Source organism: Stegostoma tigrinum, chromosome 7 (assembly GCF_030684315.1).
Source record: "Stegostoma tigrinum isolate sSteTig4 chromosome 7, sSteTig4.hap1, whole genome shotgun sequence".
In the NCBI taxonomy this organism is placed as follows: domain Eukaryota; kingdom Metazoa; phylum Chordata; class Chondrichthyes; order Orectolobiformes; family Stegostomatidae; genus Stegostoma; species Stegostoma tigrinum.
The window spans coordinates 76,725,842-76,746,328 of record NC_081360.1 but is presented as its reverse complement, the minus strand read 5'-3'; the positions used below and the strand labels follow the sequence as shown (position 1 = coordinate 76,746,328).

General features: G+C 40.6%; 1 protein-coding gene across 1 annotated transcript in view; it reads left to right on the top strand.

The window, feature by feature from the left end:
* Positions 1-20,487, top strand: part of LOC125454115 (low-density lipoprotein receptor-related protein 1-like) — a 1,886,982-nt gene that overhangs the window by 1,545,015 nt on the left and 321,480 nt on the right. Inside the window, exons 43-46 of the mRNA XM_048534492.2 lie at positions 3,008-3,212; positions 10,366-10,558; positions 14,272-14,397; positions 16,266-16,394. Coding sequence (XP_048390449.1) covers positions 3,008-3,212; positions 10,366-10,558; positions 14,272-14,397; positions 16,266-16,394 — 653 coding nt within the window. The remainder of the gene's footprint in view (positions 1-3,007; positions 3,213-10,365; positions 10,559-14,271; positions 14,398-16,265; positions 16,395-20,487) is intronic.

Below are 20,487 nucleotides of genomic sequence, written 5' to 3'. Positions count from 1 at the left end.
CCACTTAGCCTGCACATCTTTGGACTGTGGGAGGAAATAGGAACACCCAGAGGAAACCCATGCAGACACAAAGTGTATGTGCAAACTCCACACAGACAGTCACCCAAGGGTGGAAACAAACATGGGTCCCTGGCACTGTGAGACAGCAGTGCTAATCACTGAGCCACCGTGCTGCAGAATTTGTTTATTTTAATGTCAATCTATGCTATGAGACATACTTCACAACATTGTGACGTTTCAATCTTGTCAGCTAGTCTTAAAAATATTTCCATTAAAACACTGTTATGTTTCATTGTGAAATCTGTGTAAAATTGGGAAATTAGAATTGTTATTTTGCATTGAAATTATGCACAAATGGCCCTTAAGCATTGTTTTCAATGACTCAAATCAAATTATTGGGTAATTTAATTACTTTTCAATGAAAATTTGAAAATAAGGGTGAACATATTACAAGGGAAAAATCTAACATGTTATTATGTCACTTGAGCAACATAGACAAGGTGAATTGCCAAGGTTTTTTCCATCGAGTTAGGGGAGTACAAAACTAGAGGCCTTTAAGGTAAGAGGAGAAAGATTTACAAAGATCCTGAGAGGTAACTTTTTCACACAGAGGGAGATTTATATATGAAACAAATTGCCCAAGGAATTGGTTGAGGTGTGTACCATTCTCACATTTAAAAGATATTTGGACAGGTACATGGCTAGGAGAGGTTTATAGGGAAATGGGTCAAGTGCAGGCAAGTGGGATTAGTTCCGTTTAGGAAAGCTGGTCATCATGGGTGAGTTGGACTAAAGGGTCTGTTTCCATGCTGTATGACTCAATGGACAGTTTTTAAATCATCACATTGGGGGTGGCTGGGGGAAGGATCCCCAAGAAAAGAAGCAATTTCCCATTTGCAAAACTGGAAAGGAGACCCTAAGCTCTTGAAGATCCTAATGCACTGAATGCATTAATGACAAGGTAGCATATTGCATTGCAAAACAGAAACAGTATTCTGGTACCAATATGGGAACAGGAAAGGAATTTCCCTCACATAGCTAAATGATACAGTTAAAGGGCAAATTTAGAGGCTAAACGGGATATTTCAATCAGCCCCCTGGCCATTGAGATGGCAGAGATGTCCTCCCAGTGGTAGACAGGAATTTACAGAGCTCCATGTTAATTTTAAGGCATCATATCGACTGGTCTGTTTGCAACATTTAGAGAGTTTTCCATGATGTTGGTGGTCCACTTGTTGATAAATATGCTGAGAAGAGCCTCAAAATAAAAATGCCTGTATTCTCTCCTCATTGAAATGGCAAGCCAGAGGTCTTTCAGTGTTGGAAGGCCCCTTCATTGTCCCTTAGCTTTAAGTGTCCATGGTCACTATGGCAGGAAATTATCATGTCATTAACTGGTTAATCAAGTTGCTTTTGAACGGCAGGTTGTGACAGGTTGCAGCGATAGAATCAGCAGATCATCCATATGATGACCTGGTCCATGTCTTTAAAATTAGAAAATGATAGGGTAGTGAAAACAGCCTGTTTCTTCTTTTGGAGACAGCACAACTGGAGACCATGGTTAAGAGTTAGTCACAAAATCAGCCAATAGTAAATTCAGAAGATACTTCTCTATCAAAAGAGTGGCAAGAATTTGGAAATGATTATGTGATGGTAACAGCGAAGGCAAACTATTCATACAAAAATAGAAATTGCTGGAGAAACTGTTAGTACTTAGCTTCAATTATTTGGTTTCAGTACCTGACACCTTTCATCAACTAAAAATCAAATTACAAGGGACAAATACTGACCTAAATGGCTGTTGTGATCACCTGACTAAGAAACTAAGCTCATGAAACTATCAGCAGATAAAAGATTAGATGGATCCAAATTAACATTTACAAAATGGCACTGAAATACAAATCTGTATTACATCTTTCTAGAAGTTCCACATTGATAATTAAAGGTTGTTTCCCCAATCTGAATACACTGCAGACAATCAGCAGTCTCAGAAATACATAAATGAATCTGTCAATCTGAGCAACAGAGCAGATAACAAGGAAATATTACTTTGTAAGCAACAACTGGAAGGCAGTCTCTCTCCCATAATCTCAAAAACAGCTGCCCATTGAAAAATTAACTTTGAACAATATCTTTTCAGTGAGATCTTAACTTCAATGCCACTGAAGAAACAAGACAACAATGAGATATTTAAGATTCAGATTTAAGATGTAATATCTGAAAAACTCATGTAAGAAATTTAAACTGCAACTGCGAGTACCGTCTTGCCTATCAATCAACACTTTTCTGCCCCACTCTTCTTAAGCTTACTACCTGTGTGTCTATATGTTTTAGATGATGTGTTTTTTTAGATGATATCGCTCCACACTCTACCACTCAAAAAAACCAAGAAATTGATGGTTCTTCACTTTGATTCAGTTTACAAAGTTTAATTGAAGAGTTTCAGATACAGTTTAAACATTGTTGCAGACAAGGTTAAAAAAAGGGGTGAAAATTACCCTTCCTTACCTGTTAATCATAACTACCACAGGGAGTGGTTGAATTGAAAAGTACATGACATTTAAGGGGAAATTAGAAACGCATTTGACAGAGAGAAAAAAATAGAGGGTTACAGAAATTGTAGATTTAAAGAAGAGAAGATGGGGAGAAGTTCAACTGGGACATTAAAGCTGATCTGTTCTGGTTGGATCAAATAGCCTGTTGCTAGACCATATACCCACTGTAATACTGTGAAAATGTTGTGGAGTCACTGTGAGTCATATTAGTTTAATTGTTGCATGCCATGAAAGCAAGTTCAATTGTTTTCTTGGGCACTAAGTAATGACGAATTAATTTTAGGTGACACAATGATGACCTATGTTACCAAATAAAAATGGAATTGTGTAATTTATATATCAGTGGAGTCCTAATTTATAGATAAACTGTCAAATGATATTTTCTGCAGCAGACTCAAGGTGCTCTTCACAAATGAATTTGATTTGATATGCTTTTTCCTAACGTCATACAGCTTAATGTTCTGGACGAACTGGAATGAACAACACCCAAGTATAATGAAAGCAACCTTGTCTGGAGGAAATGTTCAAATCATTGTCAGCACAGACATTTTCACACCAAATGGACTGACAATTGATCATAAAGCAGAGAAACTGTATTTCTCCGATGGCTCTGTTGGACGAATTGAAAGGTGTGAATATGATGGGACACAGCGATATGTAAGTCATTAATTTTACGTTCAAATATTGAAAAAAAAGTTGAAGTAGCATCTGATCTCATCTGTAGGGTTTATACATGAATTTGAAATGTTTTAACAGACTGTTACATCAGTGAGTGATGCATGTATTTTGTGCGTGCAACAACGTGGAAACAATTATTGTTATGCACTTTGGCAGGAAGAACAGAGGAGCTGAATATAATCTAAAAGGAGAAAAACTGCAGAAAGCAATAGAACAGCAGGATTTGGGAGTTCTCATTCATTAATCACAAAAAGGAAGCATCAATATTCAGTGGGGAAAAATAGGGAAAGCAAATAGAATGTTGGCCTTTATTTCAATGGGAATGGAGGTTATACGTAGAGAGGTTTCTTGCTAAAAATGTACAAGACATGAGTCAGATCATAGGTTGTATACTGTGAACAGATTTATTGAAGGGGAGTTGATGGCCAAGTCGTATTATGGCTAAAGTATTAATCCAGAAATTTGCTAATGCTTTGGGGATTCAGTTTCAAATTCCACTATGGCAAATGGTGCAAATTGAATTCAACAAAAATGATCTGGTGAAAATCTGCTGATTACCATGAAACTATTGCTAAATATAAGGAAGAAACCCATCTGGGTCACAGTTGTCCTTCAGTGAAGAAATTCTGCCAGCCTCACCTTGTGTGGTCTACATGTGACTCCAGATCAATAGCATTTTAATTGACCGCTTAACTGCTAGCAAGCCAATCAGTTGTATCAATCTCAACAAAGAAATGAAACCCAACAGACCTAGCATTCACCTATGAGCCAGAAAAGAAAACGAAAGAAACAGCCCTGTTGACTAGATAAAGTCCTCCTTACTAAATTGCCAAAATTGGGAGGGCTATCTCTCAAACTAGTCAAGCAACAACCTGACACAATCATAGTCATGGAATCATGCCTTACAGATACCAAAGTGGGAAAAACACATTTGACCTGATTCGTATCAATCTGCCAGTTGTAGATACATCTGTCCAATGGTAGTATTGGTAAGTGTGAGTGCCACACAATCGTTGTGGAGGCAAAGTCTTGCCTCCACGTTGCGAACACGCTCCATTGTGTTTTGTGGCACTTTCATCATGCTAGATGAGACAGATTTTGAATATGTCTAGCAAATCAAGTTATGTATCCATGAAGCCATCAACAGCAGCACAGCCTGCAATCTCACGGCCCTGTATATCCCTCACTCACTAATTACCATAAAGCCTTTGGGCCAATGCAGGTTCAATGGAGAGTGCAGGAACAGCTCCGGGCATACGTAAAAGTGAGGTGTGAATCTGGTGAAGTTACCAAGCAGGACAACCTGTATGTCAAATCAGCATTAGCAGCAAGTGATTCCATGGATCAAATCTATACTCTATAGCTCTGACACATCCAACAGTGAATGGTGTTTAGTCAGTTATACAATGGAGGAGTCTCCACAAATATCCCCAATCTCAATGATGGAAGAGCTCAACACATCAGTGCAAAAGATAGGCCCGAAGCAATCTTCAGCCAGAAGTGCAAATGATGATCTATCTCAGTCTCCTCCAGTAATCCACAGCATTTTAGACACCAATACTCAGCCAATTCAAGTCACTCCACATGATATCAAGAAACAATTGGAGGCATAGGATACTGCAAAGGATACAAGCGCTGACAACAATCTGACAATAGTACTGAAGATATGTAATTCAGAACTTGCTGCTCCCTTAGCCAAGCTGTTATAATATAGTTACAACACTGGAATCTACCTGAAAAAGTGGAAAATTGTCCAGGTATGTGTATAAAAGGAAAGATTAATCCAACGTGGCCAATGACTGCCCCATCAGTCTACTTTTGATTATCAATTGAACATGATGGAAGGTGTCATCAAAAGTGCTATCAAGCAGCTCAGTGATGCTCAATTTGGGTTCCATCAGGGCCACACTGCTCTTAGCCTCATTACAGCCTTTCTTCAAACATGGAGAAAAGAGCTGAATTCGGAGGTGAGGTGGGAGTGACAGCCTTGACATCAAATTTGCATTCGACCATGTGTGGCACTAAAGAGCTCTCGCAAAATTGGAATCAGTAGGAATGATGGGCAAACTCCTCACTGGTTTGGGTAACGCCTGGCATGTAGGAAGATGGTTGTAGTTGTTTGAGGTCAGTCATCTCAGCTCCAGGACATCTCTGCAGGAGTTCCTCAGATTATTTGGTTTGTTTATTGTCACGTGCATTTTGTGACAAAATACAGTTACATGTATTGTGTAGTTTTGCAAGTCTAGGGCGCCATTTTAAAACACAGAAAAATAAACCAAAAATAAAGCATAAAGGCAGAAAAATAAAGAAATAAAGAAAAAGTGTTCAACTTTACAGTGCTTCTTGTTAAATGCTCTGCAGTGGTCCTCTTCACCATCCCACAGCTCAAACAAAAGTTGTACTCTTCAGCATCATCTCACATCTTCTAAACTCCTCACCACAATGAGCCGTTGCTGGTCCTTGCCAGTGCAGGTATCACCAATGCCACTGGGTAACCCACTGGCTCAAACTCGCCACCACTACTGCCTCCGTGAATCTGTGCTGGACGCTCCATCGCTTACAGAAACCGAAACCCGCCTCCATCCCAGCAGCCATGAGTCAGCATTAGGACCACCTCATTGATGCAGGAGCCACCAGGAACCCAAATTTGCCTCCGATGCCGCTACCATGTGTCCATGCTGTGTTCACTTAGTCTGTGCTGGGGTCTGTGCTGGGCTCACTTGCCACGATCAATGCAAAGCTGTGACCATGCTCTTCAACAACAGGTAAGTAAACTAAAAGAGAAAAAAGAGGCAAAAAAATGAGAGAGATAGAAAGTAAAAGAATTGGAAAGAAAAATGGACAGAGCAGAAGACCCCTGTGCTCAGAAACCCTACTCCACTGGCATCTTACTGGAAGGGGTGTGTCCTAGACCAAACCATCTTCAGCTGCTTTATTGATAATCTTCCGTCTATCATAAGGTCAGAAGTGGGAATGTTTTGACAATGGTTGCACAATGATCAAATCCATTGGTGACTCCTCATATATTGAAGCAGTCCATATTTAAATGCAACAAGAATCTGGGCAATATCCAGGCTTGGGCTGCCAAGTGGGAAATAACATTTGTATCACATAAATGCAAGGCAATAAACATCTCCAACAATTCGACCACAGACTCTTGACATTCAGTGATATTACCATCACTGAATTCCCCCACAGCCAAAACCCTTGAAGTTACCATTGGCCAGAACTCAACTGGACTGCCCATAAACATCGAACCTACAAAAGCACTTCAGAAATCAGAAATACTGCAATGAGTATTTAATCTCCTGACTCTTCAAAGTATGTCCATCAACAGGCACAAGTTATAAGTGTGATGGAATACTCCCTACTAGTCTCCAACAACACTCAAGAAGCTTGACACCATTCAAGACAAAACATGCTGCTTGATAGACACCAGATCCACAAGCATTTACTCTAGCCATCAGCAATACACAGTCGCAGCACTCTGTACTATCAACAAGATGTGTGGCAGAAATTCATCAAGGATCCTCACAGCACTTCCATCAAGAAGGATAAGGGCAGCAGATACATGAGAACATTACAATGTGTAAATTCTCATCCAAGCCACTCACCATCCTGACTTGGAAATATATCGCCATCCCTTCATTGTCACTGGATCAAAGCCTTGGAATTTCCTCTCAAAGAGCATTATGGGTCATCCTACAGCCCATGCACGTTCAGGGATGGCAATATTGTTGAATGTCAAGAGTCTGTGATCAAATTGTTGGAAATGGTCATTGCCTTGTACATGTGTGATGCAAATGTTATTTACGACTGGCAGCCCAATCATCTTTTCAAAGGCAACTAGGGACAGGTTATGAATTCTAGCCAGCCAGCAATACCCACACCCCATGAGTGAAAAAATAAACAAAAACCAACATTGATGGAGGCCCAGTAAATGTTTCACCCGACTGATTGCAGATTTGGAGGGATTGTCTTATGGAGGATAAGTTGAGTAGATTGGGCCTGTGCAGGAAATAGAAGAATGAGAAGCAAATTGATTCAAACATACATTCAAGAACTTAACAAGGTAGACACAGAAAGGTTGTTTCGAGCCTGCTCCACCATTCATTAAGATCATGGCTGATTTTTTCATGGACCCAGATCCACTTACCACGTTCTCACCATTAGAGATAGTAGGAACTGCAGATGCTGGAGGATCTGGGATAACAAGGTGTAGAGCTGGATGAACACCGCAGGCCAAGCAGCATCAGAGGAGCAGGAAGGCTGACATTTCGGGCCTAGACCCTTCTTCAGAAAGGGCCTATTTCTGAATAGACTAGAGATTCTGTCTCCCCCTTGAGGTAGTAATACCCACCCTGTCCCTCCTACCTGCCTCTTCTTCAAGATCTATTCCTTTATGTCCCTCTTTAAAAACACTTCCATCTGATAGCCCCGTTTTTCCTCAGCCCAGAATCCATTGGGCCTCCTTGATGCACTGCCTACAGACCCAGCAGCTCCCATTGCGGAGGTCTCACGCTATGCGGATTCAGAATAGCTGGCAGCTCTGGAAGGTAGAGCTTTCTCCCCAGTGTGTGGCAGAAATTGGACCCAACAACAATCCAGCCTGCTTACAGTATGTTGTGACTGGGAGTTGTATGGGGGCCTTTCCTCAATGCATTCCCACTGCCAGAGATATTTCTCATTATGGACAAGGACTTTGATTGACAGTCCACTGAATAAAAGGGGGCAGCTAACCATCATATTTAAAATCCCACTTTGAGCCAAGTTACGAAGAAGTAAGCTATAAAGCCAACTTAGATAATCAGCTGGACATTTACCAGCTAAGATTGGAAGTTCAATTTAATTTTGTTCTCAGAATGTGGATGCTGCTGAGAAGTTTACATTAATTTGACACCTCCGAGATGCTGATGGAACACCTCTTCAAACTGTTAATAGTCCTTGCCATGATAGAATGCCAGTATCAGTTTGCTTAGGTGGCTGGATGGCTGGTGTGATGTAATGTGTGTTCAATTCCTGTGCCCACTGAGGTTATTGCAAAGGCCCTGTTTCTTTTACCTGAGATGTGCCAATTCTCAAATTAAAATCACCATCCATGGCCTGTCCCTGTCTCTCGAATGAGAGATCAGTCTGTAATCTTCAGAGACTGTGGCAACTTTCACTTTCAGTGTTCATATTAGCACTAAACAGGAACTGGAGCATATTGATCCAGCAGCAGTGGTGTTATATTTCTTAGTCAGTTTGATGCACAGATTGGAAGTGTATCTGGAGGTGATGCTGTTCTCATGAAATTATGGTTTTTATCTTCCTTGATTGTGGAGGTCACAGGGAACGAGATGCTGCAGAATGATTTCATACCATTCGCAATCCTCAGGATGTTGCGCTATGTCATAATAAATGTCATGAGAGTGAAATTAAGGGTGAACCAAATGTTTCTTTGTCACACATAGAAACACTTTCTTTCTCATTGAACAATTAATAATTGCAGAAAGTAACTTCCCACGTCTTCCTTCTGGTTCTCTCACTTGTTTTCTTTTCCAATTATTTACCATTTCTGGCCCACATTCTTTCTACTTAATACTTCAGATATAACAAAACACTACAGACAAAAAACAATCACGACTTGGCTTCCATATGTGACTTTCTCTCATTTATTGTCACCTATGACATTCCACTAGTCAGTGGACTGCATTGTTCTTATTTTTAATATTTCATTTTGACAAGCATCAAATCTCTTTGTTTCAAAACATTCTGTACCACAAACTATCAGTAAACAGACCCATTTTTCATTTTTCTATATCACTCTGATATTGCAAAATCTATATTACTTTGATTCACTCAGAGTAATTGTAAATTATAGTTCAGCATTGATTAAGAATGTAATTTGTGATGATTAAGACTGATTAATCATTGATAATAATTGATCTGAATTCCATTAATCATTGTTTAATGCCCAAAAAGTAATTGAACTTATTTTCATGACATGCCTCTTTCTGCAACCACCAACTCATTAAAATTTGCCATTTGAAGTTCATCTTAAGGGCTTAGAATGAATGACTAACGAGAGCATTTCCAGTATTTTTATGATCACACAACACTGTGTACTAAATGATGAATTATATTTCAAAGCAAATGGCAATAGAACATCCTAATAAACAAAGAAGTAGAATGTCTGTTATTAAAACTATTTGTTTGTAGCAACGACCAGTTATTCAATCATCACTTAGAGTATAATTAAGCACAAAATAACCAATTACCAATGTTATCAAGTTAGATAAAATCATACTTATGTGGGAGCCTACTGTATCTCAGTGACAAGTAATTACATTCAAACACAGCTGGTTCTTATAACATAAAAATATCAATTAGGTTTTACTGTATTCAAATAGTTAACACAGATACAAAAATGTCCCAAAGAAGAACCATATTAGACTCAAAACATTAATTCTGTTTCTCTCTCCACAGATACCCAATCTGCTGAATTTCCCCGGCACTTTCTGTTTCTGTTACAGATAAATGTCAACTGCAGAGGATGGGAGTTAAAAGTGTGTGAAAAGCAGAGTGTGGGATGGGGGGAGAAAATGTTTTTGAATAATTTAATTTCTTTTAGACGTGGTCAGAAGCCACATGGCACCAGGTTATATTCCAACAGGGTTATTTGAAATCACAAGCTTTTGGAGTACTGCTCCTTCATCAGGGAATGAAGCAGAAGTGCTCCAAAAGCTTGTGATTTCAAATAAACCTGTTGGACCTTAACCTGGTGTTATGTGACTTCTGATCTTGTCCAACCCAGTCCAACACTACCACCTCCACATTTTAGACATGGAGGATTGAAGACTGCTGCCTATGCAGCCTCTGTGATATTTTTCAGTGATATCAAAGGTATCAGTTTCTGCCCTGGCATGGATCATATGGGCTAAATGGCATATTTCTGTTTTGAACAATTTTATAACTCGTTGAAAATTACTGAGCAAGAAGTACAAGAAGGAATACGTTTCCCAACTACCAATGTTATTTGAACAGATCAGTGCATGTCATTAGCTCTACAATGATTTTCATTCACAGAACTCATCTGTAGCCAAGAAATAGTTTTTAATTTCTTTCTCCCTCTTGTGTTTCCAATACACAGGTAGTTCTGAAATCAGGACCAGGCACTTTCTTTGGCTTAGCTATTTATGGTGATTACATCTTCTGGACAGACTGGATGCAGAGATCTGTAATGCGTTGTGATAAGTACACAGGAGGAGATGTTAAAGTGCTACGCTCGGATACCACACATCAACCTATGGGAATTATGGTTGTATCTAATGATACCAACAACTGTAAGTTGCATTGAATATGTTTGGGTTTTTTTTGTTTGGGTTTATGTTTTTTTTCCCCCAAATGATAATTAAATGTGTTTATGCTTTCCATAACATTATTTGTTTGCTCTTTGTAGTATTGATGGGTTAATTCAATTCCTTTAAAGTTGATGTTAAGAACCTCCTAGAAATCATGCCAGAGGTGGGCACCTGACACTTTGACATATTTAATCAGTATTTACTGAGAGGGGTTAGGATGGAAAGTGGAGTTGAATGCACAATCACATCAGCCATATACTTATTACATCGGGAAAGCAGCCACGAATGCCACATCCTGCTCCTAACTAGCTGGGTCTTGTAATGACAGTTAATTCCAATTTTGTCTGTACTTCAGAACAGCTTTCCAGAAGGTGAACATTTCCATGCACTGCTGGCAGTATTTGTGACTTTCTGGGTTTAGTTGATGCAAAAGAAACCTGGAATATGCTTATATTCATGTTTTACTTGATCAGTGACAATAACACTTTAATTTGTTTTAAAGCAGATAGCTTAAAACAAGTAACATCAAAAAGAATTTAAACTATCTGAGAAAAAGAACCGAGTAGATTCCCGGCAGAAGCTAATTTTTTGAAACCATAACAATGCAGTTAACAGCTAAAACATTTGTCTGTGATTTTGAGAATTTCTGTTGCTGATATATATATATTTGCAAGTGAAACATACATAAGTTCTCTTACAAAAAAGTTCAAATTTTAGAAATCTAGAATAAGGAGTGAGTAATTGCATCAGAGATAAGAGGAACTGCAGATACAATGAGATAACAAAGTGTGGAGCTGGATGGACACAACAGACCAAGCAGCATCTTAGGAACAGGAAAGCTGACATTTCAGGCCTAGACCCTTCATGAGAAATGGGGGAGGGGAAGGGAGTTCTGTAATAAATAGGGAGAGAGAGGGAGGGGGATCGAAGATGGACAGAGTAGAAGATAGCTGGAAAGGAGACAGACAAGTCAAAGAGGCGGGGATGGAGCCAGTAAAGGTGAGTGTAGGTGGGGAGGTAGGGAGGAGATAGGTCAGTCCAGGGGGGACGGACAGGTCAAGGGGACAGGATGAGGTTAGTAGGTAGGAAATGGGGGTGTGGCTTGAGGTAGGAGGAGGGGATAAGTGAGAGGAAGAACAGGTTAGGGAGGCAGGGACGAGCTGGGCTGGTTTTGCAATGCAGTAGGGGGAAGGGAGATTTTGAAGCTTGTGTAATCCACATTGATACCATTGGGCTGCAGGTTTCCCAAGCAGAATGTGAGTAGAGATAATGAGAACTGCAGATTCTGGAGAATCCAAGATAACAAAGTGTGGGGCTGGATGAACACAGCAGGCCAAGCAGCATCTTAGGAGCACAAAAGCTGACGTTTCGGGCCTAGACCCTTCATCAGAAAAGGGTGATGGGGAGAGGATTCTGAAAAAAGTAGGAAGAGAGGGGGAGGTGGACCGAAGATGGATAGAGAAGAAGATAGGTGGAGAGGAGATTATAGGTGAGGGGGTGGGGAGGGTATAGGTCAGCCCGGTGTGGACGGACAGGTCAAGGGGACGGGATGAGGTTAGTAGGTAGGAAATGGAGATGCGGCTTGAGGTGCGAGGAAGAACAGGTTAGCTGTTCCTGCAATTTTGGGGTGGCATCGTTGTGGCACTGCAGGAGGCCCAGGATTACGTGATAGGTGACATGGGACAATCCCTCTTCCATACCTACATTGGCCCTAAACACCACCTCTTCCTCCGTTACACTGATGACTGTATCGGCACCGCATTGTGCACTCACAAGGAACTCGAACAGTTTGTCCACCTCACCAACACCTTCCACCCCAACCTTAAGTTCACCTGGACCATCTCTAAAACGTCTCTCACCTTCTTGGACCTCTCTGTCTCCATCTCGGGCAAACACCGAGAAACCAATATCCATTTCAAGCCCACCGACTCCCACAGCTACCTCAAATACACCTCCTCCCACCTACCTTCCTGCAAAAATGCCATGCCCTATTCCCAATTCCTTCACGTCTGCCTCATCTGCTCCCAGGATGAGGTATTCCACTCCCATACATTTCAGATGTCGCTTTTCAAGGACAAAAACATACCCCCCCCCACCCCTGCAGTGGTCAGGAATGCCCTCGACCATGTCTCCCACATTTCCTGCAACTCATCCCTCACACCCCATCCCCGCAATACCTGCCAAAAGAAAATCCCCCTCGTCCTCACATACCACCCCACCATCCTCCGGACCCAATGCATCATCCTCCAACACTTTCGCCATCTGCAAGCCGATCCCACCATCAAAGACATTTTCCCCTCCCCACCCTTGTCTCTTTTCCAGAGGGACCATTCTCTCCGTGACTCCCTTGTCCACTCCACAATCCCCCCCAGCCCCAACACACTCGGCACTTTTCCCTGCAACTGCAGGAAGTCCTACACCAGTCCCCACACCTTCCCCCTTACTGCCATCCCAGACCCCAAGAAGACTTTCCACATCAAGCAGATGTTCACCTTCACATCTGCTAATATGGTACACTGCATCCGCTGTGCCCATTGTGGCCTCCTCTGCATCGGGGAAACCAAGCAGAGACTTGGGGACTGCTTTGCAGAACACTACGCTCTGTTTGCAATAAACAATTGCACCTCCCAGTCGCGAACCATTTCAACTCCCTCTCCCGTTCCTCAGACGACATGTCCATCCTGGGCCTCCTGCTGGGCCACAATGATGCCACCTGAAGATTACAGGAAAGCAACTCATATTCCTCTTGGGAACCCTGCAGCCCAATGGTATCAATGTGGGTTTCACAAGCTTCAAAATCTCCCCTCCCCCTACCGCATCCCAAAACCAGCCCAGCTTGTCCCTGCCTCTCTAACCTGTTCTTCCTCCCATCTATTCCCTCTTCCCATCTCAAGCCGCACCCCCATTTCTTACCTACTAACTTCATCCCGCCCCCTTGACCTGTCCATCCTCCCTGGACTGACCTATCTCCTCCCGACCTCCCCACCTACACTCACCTTTACTGCCTCCATCCCAGCCTCCTTGACTTGTCTGTCTCCTTTCCAGCTATCTTATCCTCTATCTATCTTCGATCCACCTCCCCCTCTCTCCCTATTTATTACAGAACCCCCTTCCCTTCCCCCTCTCTGATGAAGGGTCGAGGCCCCAAACGTCGACTTTTGTGCTCCTGAGATGCTGCTGGGCCTGCTGTTTTCATACAGCTCTGCACCTTGTTATCTCAGTGAGTAAAGGCACATAGTTTGCATGGTTGTCTTGAGCACGATTTGTACTCTAAAACTGACCACTTATTGGTAGATGTCAAAATCTGAACATCAATATTAATTTCAGCATATCAAAAATGAATTCCAATTAAAAAGCTTGTACATGCACAAAACAGTTTCGGTAGACTGTTGATATAACTTGCTTGCATTAAAGAAAAGGGTTATGTCAGATTCAAGATTTGGCCTCATATTAGTGGACTTCACAGTTACACTAATTTACCTGTAATTCCAGTCTGTTGCAAAAATGTTTCCAGCATTTTTAAATATTGCCAAAATATAAAGTTCTTTTGAATAATGTCTGGGATTATTGTTATTGATTGGTAGAATCTACAGGTTTTAATGCTTTATTTTTGGTAAGCTTCTTTAATAGTTTTGTTTTGCTTATTGATAACAACATATTTCAATAGTGACAGGAAATCATTTCTTTTAAACTAGGTGAACTGTCTCCATGCAAGATAATGAATGGGGGTTGCCATGACCTTTGTTTGTTGACTGCCGATGGCCAAGTCAATTGTTCTTGTAGGGGAGAACGAATACTGTTGGATGACAACAGATGTGTTCGTAAGTTGAATTTTCCCACACCTACGCCAACAGATTGAACAATTTTGGCTATTAGCAGTCTATTAAGATAATGTAGTATGTCATGAGCATCTTGGTTTCATTTGATTGATTATTGTCACAGTGAAATGTATTGTTCTGTGTGCTATGCGGAGATATCATACCTTACATAAGTATATCAGGGTAATAGAACAGAATGCAGAAGATAGTGTTACAGCGACGGAGAAGGTGCAGAGAAAGATCAACTCTAACATATGAGAGGTCCAATCAGCAATCTGATAACTGCAGGGAAGAAGGTGTTCTTGAATCTTCTGTCCAATGGAAGAGAGTATATCCAAATTGAGAGGGGTCTTTGATTATGTTGGCCACTTTCCCGAGGCAGCAGGAGGTGTAGACAGAGTCAGTGGATGGAAAGCTTGTTTTCTTGATGGACTGGGCTGTGCTCGCGATTCTCTTATAGTTCTTGATAAGCTAGCTAACATTCAAATTGGGTCTTTGTATGGTGCGTCTCTAAAAATTAGTAAAAGATATTGTGTATATGCCAAATTTCGTTAGCCTTCTGAGGCTTTCTTGACATTCTTAGGTGTATTTTTGGTTCTTTTGGTTTTGTTTGAACATAACATGTTGAAGATGTGTTGGGGTAGGTGTATGGGGATGTTGATTTTATCTAAAAACTGTGGTTAGTAAACTAAAGATTTGTCTGCTTCAACTTCTAATTTACCTCTTACAATTCTGCCTGATTCGGTCACTTCTAAAGATCGAATAGTTTTAATTTCATATATCTGGTGCCATACTATTACCAATGAGAGCCCAAATCTTGTGCTATATGGGTGTACAAAGACTTAAAACATACAAGAGGTCACCAGCTGTCAGCTCCCATGGGCTAAAATAATATACTTGCATGAAATTACTCTGGTGAAATACAATGGAATGGCACGGAGTAGCATTTTTTGTCACATGCACTCAATGAGAGCAGTTAAAGGTTTACAATGTCACCTCTCAGTGTCACCTTAGGTACTGAGTACAGAGATACAGATGCTTTAGATGTTGTTACTGGATGAAAAGAAGGTAAGCATGGGAATAGAGATTAGAAATGCCAGGATGATAATAAAAATGACTGGAAAGTACTCAAGTTTTAGAAGCTCTACTCCTTTTCTAACATGAGTCTGTGCCTGTCGGGCTTCAGAACATGAGACAATGCTACCTCCATATGTTGGCCTCAATCCAGGATGCACTTCGCTGCTGCTCTGAGATCTGGCCCATGCTTGGTCTGCTCCCGCTTTGGGACTCGGCCTGCGCACGTTCTGCTCCTCGCTCCGGGACACATCCTGCGCTTGCTCTGTTCATTGTATATGATTACATACAAATGTATAAAAGTTTCAAAGCATTTTTCACACAGACTGGTTTCTCAGCTGTTATTACAAACAAAATCAGAAGTTGTTGGAAAATCTCAGCAGGCCTGGCAGCATCTGTGAAGAAAAAATCAGAGTTAACATTTCAGGTCCAGTTGATACGCTCCACATGTTAGCATTTTGCATTCTTGAAATGCAGAACTTAACAACAGAAAGGGGAGTAGATCTAATTGCATATGTAGAAGCTAATTTAAGGTCAAGGTTTGAAATGAAGTCTTAGCTTAAGGATTTTTAGTGGGTGAGTTTGCCAAGCTGAACAAGGATATCCAGATAAGGAATCAAGGAAAAGGTGGAAACTACCTGATTCAATCTGTCGCTACAGCTACCTATTTATAAAGTCCATGTATGTAAAAAATTACAAAATAAAGAAACCATTTACTCTTGGTCTTTTTGCAAGTAAAGGAATATTTTGTACCAATATGATTTGCTCTTAAAAACAAATGTTGACATTTGTTTCAGCCGCAAACTCATCTTGCAATATTCACACTGAATTTGAATGTGGGAACAAAGATTGTATTGGATACCACTTGACATGTGATGGAATTGTTCACTGCAAAGATAAATCAGATGAAAAGCAATCATATTGTGGTAAGTAATCTGCTCTGAGATAACAAGGTGTAGAGTTGGATGAACACAGCAGGCCAAGCAGCATCAGAGGAGCAAGAAAGCTAATGTTTCGGGCTTAGACCCTTCGTCAGAAAATCTGTTCTATTTGGTAGAAAATGTGTGCATGTAGATGTTAGCTTTTTCATTCTCAAAATGCTGTCAGTAACCAAGACAAATAATAGCTGGAGGCTAGATTTTCAGAAGTGACTTTTCTGTAATCTATGGCATGTTAGTAACTCATAAAATCACCCCTCTCTTGTCTTGGTTCCATGTGCTGAATACTTTCAAAGTTCGCCTCTGTTGTCATTTATCAAATTTAGCATCTTAAATAAGAGCTTATTCCTTTATATTGTAACAAAACTAGCATACAAATATTGGAACATGGGGTATGAATTGAAGGTGTAACATGGTCTAATAATATGACTGTAATAAAAAAACTCCATATTCATTATAGATGACAAGTAATTGATAATTTATTGCCTTGATAAGGAGTTGCTAGTGTTCGACTGGAGTGGACAAGGTCAGAAGTCATACAACATCAGGTTATCGTCCAAAAAGTTTATCTGAAATCAGAAGACTTCAGAATGCTTCCTTCATCAAGGAGCAGCACTCCGAAGGCGTGTGATTTCAAATAAGTATGTTGGGCTATAACCTAGTGTTGTGTGACTTCTGATCTTAGATTATTACACCATTAGTAAGTAATAAAAGTATTATTAATCAATTCTCCCATGCATTTTGTATGTGAAGACCATTTGTACAATACTCTGCAAAAAATATTTTATTTCTGTCAAAATGGAAGGCCCAACGTTTCTGCAATTGACATTTTTATTTACAACTTCTCTTCAAATGACACCTTTCCCAAATTTACACTATCCCAAAGCATTTTCCAGGCAATGAGGTCATTTTTGAAGCGCATTCAATGTTGTAATATGAGATACAGAAGCCAATTTGTTCATAACACATGGGTTATCTGAACAGAAGAGCACTCATGATTATGTAATTTGTTTTAGTAGCGTGGTTGAGGGATAAACATTGGGTAGGATACAATGGAAAAATTACAGCCTTTTTGCATGATCGTGCCACAGAATGTTTTTCATTTCTTTGAAAAGGCAAACAGAGCCTCCATCTCATATTTTAAAATGCCACTTCTGACCAATGAGTGTTCCTTCCTACTGCATCGGGCTGTCACCCCACTTTGTATCTGGATTAACATGTGATAGACACATTGCACAGGTAACCCAGTGGGCTATCAAATTGCACTAGACAATGGAGGACAGCCTTTGGAGAAGGAGAATATGTTGCTTGTGTCAAAGGCTACAAAGAAGTTGAGGATTGAGAATCACAATTGTGAAATGAGAGAGGGATAATGCAACAAGGTCACTGCCATAAAGATGTCATTATTGACTTTGAATAGTGCTACTTCATTACTATAATGGAGGCAGAAGTCTCATTGGAAAGTTTAAAATGCCAAGTTTGCAGATTTAAAAGGTGACAACACATTCAGGGACTTTATAGAAGGAAGGCAAGTATGAGATGTGGAGATGTACAGCAAGGGCAAAGAGGCCAGCACCAAGGGTAATGGCAACTGGAAAGGGAAAGTACCTCAGAAGAGGAACCATTCTTTCATCAGTGAAAGAGTGGTCAGCAAATTAGTGGAAATGAAATTAAGACAGGCTAAATTGAAGAGAAGAGTAGGAAAGAAATTAGAGAAAGATGCCAACATTAGTTTCTTTATTCAAATTCATTGCTTCAAAGGGTAATAATTGCAGAAAGAATGGATTATCATTTTTTTTCTTTCATCTGATTGTTATACCTGAAAACTTTCAAGGATAAAAATAACTTTTATGAAGAAAGAAACATAATCTGCTTCCACTGCTATCACTTTTGATCTATAGATTGGGTATGTATTGTGAAACTTATTAGGAATAAATGAGGCTACCTGTGCTGAAGTGACCATTCTTTTTCCCAAAGACATCAAACTGAATAAGCTTCAATAAGTTTGTATTTCTGCTTTAATTCATGTGTATGATAATTTCACATACTGGGAGATGAAATGTTACCCTATATTGGAAAGACAATGGAGCTAGACTGCCAAATATGCAGTCAACTATATTTTAACAGTTGCTTTTGAGCAGCAAAGTCAGGGTAAAATTAATTTGGAGTTAAAACAGGAGCTAAAACTTTCTCTCCCTGCCTGTTTTGCTGAGCATCTCGGAATGCATTGACTGGTGAAAAGGCAACTTGGTAATACCATCAATTCCCAAGGATTCAAAGTTATCTGCAAAGTCTCTTCTAGCTGTGGTTACATGTCAACAAAGAACTAATTACACAGGTTTAAAATCTAACACACTGCAGGTCCGAAGCGCTTTTAACTGCATGTCCATTCTGTTTCTCCCTGTCTATAGCAGACAGTATCCCATTGAAACTTATTACCTGTGCTTGTGTGTATTTGTGTACGTGTGTGTACGTTTGATATTTTATTTTTGTTATTTTTTCCACATAAAATTCCTCTTTCTTTCACTCAAAAAGGCCTAGGTAATTGGGTGCTTTATTTTCCACTGAACATTTTTTAACTGAAATGTGAGCAAAGGAGTGATTGTTAAAAACTGGTGAGCCAGCTCCCGTTCTCACTTCATTATAACAAAAGGCAATGTATTTTTTGCTGATGAATGTTCACTCAGGTAAACAAATGCAGCTACTTCAGTTTCAGCACTAAAAATGTTCTCTCAATAGTCAAGAATGGAAGAAATAGGGCATCAAAGCATTTGCATCAGTTTCACACATGAATGTTTTGACATTTCATGAAGATTAATTGCAATATTATGAGGGAATCTCATCAAATGCAACTAAATAAGCAAATGCAAATTGTCTGAAATGTCAGATATCTAAGCGCTTTTATGACTAAAGCAATGCAATCACTCCTGCCAAGATAATGAAATGTGAGGCTGGATGAACACAGCAGGCCAAGCAGCATCTCAGGAGCACAAAAGCTGACGTTTCGGGCCTAGAGGTACACCTCCGCTCAGTTCGCAACAAACAACTGCACCTCCCAGTCGCAAACCATTTCCACTCCCCCTCCCATTCTCTTGATGACATGTCCATCATGGGCCTCCTGCACTGCCACAATGATGCCACCCGAAGGTTGCAGGAACAGCAACTCATATTCCGCCTGGGAATCCTGCAGCCATATGGTATCAATGTGGACTTCACCAGTTTCAAAATCTCCCCTTCCCCCACTGCATCCCTCAACCAGCCCAGTTCATCCCCTCCCCCCACTGCACCACACAACCAGCCCAGCTCTTCCCCCCCACCCACTGCATCCCAAAACCAGTCCAACCTGTCTCTGCCTCCCGAACCGGTTCTTCCTCTCACCCATCCCTTCCTCCCACCCCAAGCCGCACCCCCAGCTACCTACTAACCTCATCCCACCTCCTTGACCTGTCCGTCTTCCCTGGACTGACCTATCCCCTCCCTACCTCCCCACCTACACCCTCTCCACCTATCTTCTTTACTCTCCATCTTCGGTCCGCCTCCCCCTCTCTCCCTATTTATTCCAGTTCCCTCCCCCCATCCCCCTCTCTGATGAAGGGTCTAGGCCCGAAACGTCAGCTTTTGTGCTCCTGAGATGCTGCTTGGCCTGCTGTGTTCATCCAGCCTCACATTTCATTATCTTGGAATCTCCAGCATCTGCAGTTCCCATTATCTCAATCACTCCTGCCATTCTATTTGCCCATCAATGTAGCTGCAGATAAAAATTAACATGAGATGATTTCGTTTACACATAGATTAAATAAACCGCCTAACTCCTGATGCATTTTACAACCAAGACAAACTACGTTTTACAGCTTCAAACAAAAAACAACCTTGATCGCAGAGTTTAATGTTGTATACCCACATGACAAGTTGACATAAATTTGAAATCACACAATGTTAGTTGTTCAGGTGAACAATAGGATCCACATGGAAACAGCAGTGGCTATTGTCTTTCAAGCTAGAATTATTTTTTGATGTAAAACAATTTAGCTGAGCATCAACAATTTAGTTGAACATCAACAATGTTAGAAACACCCAAAGG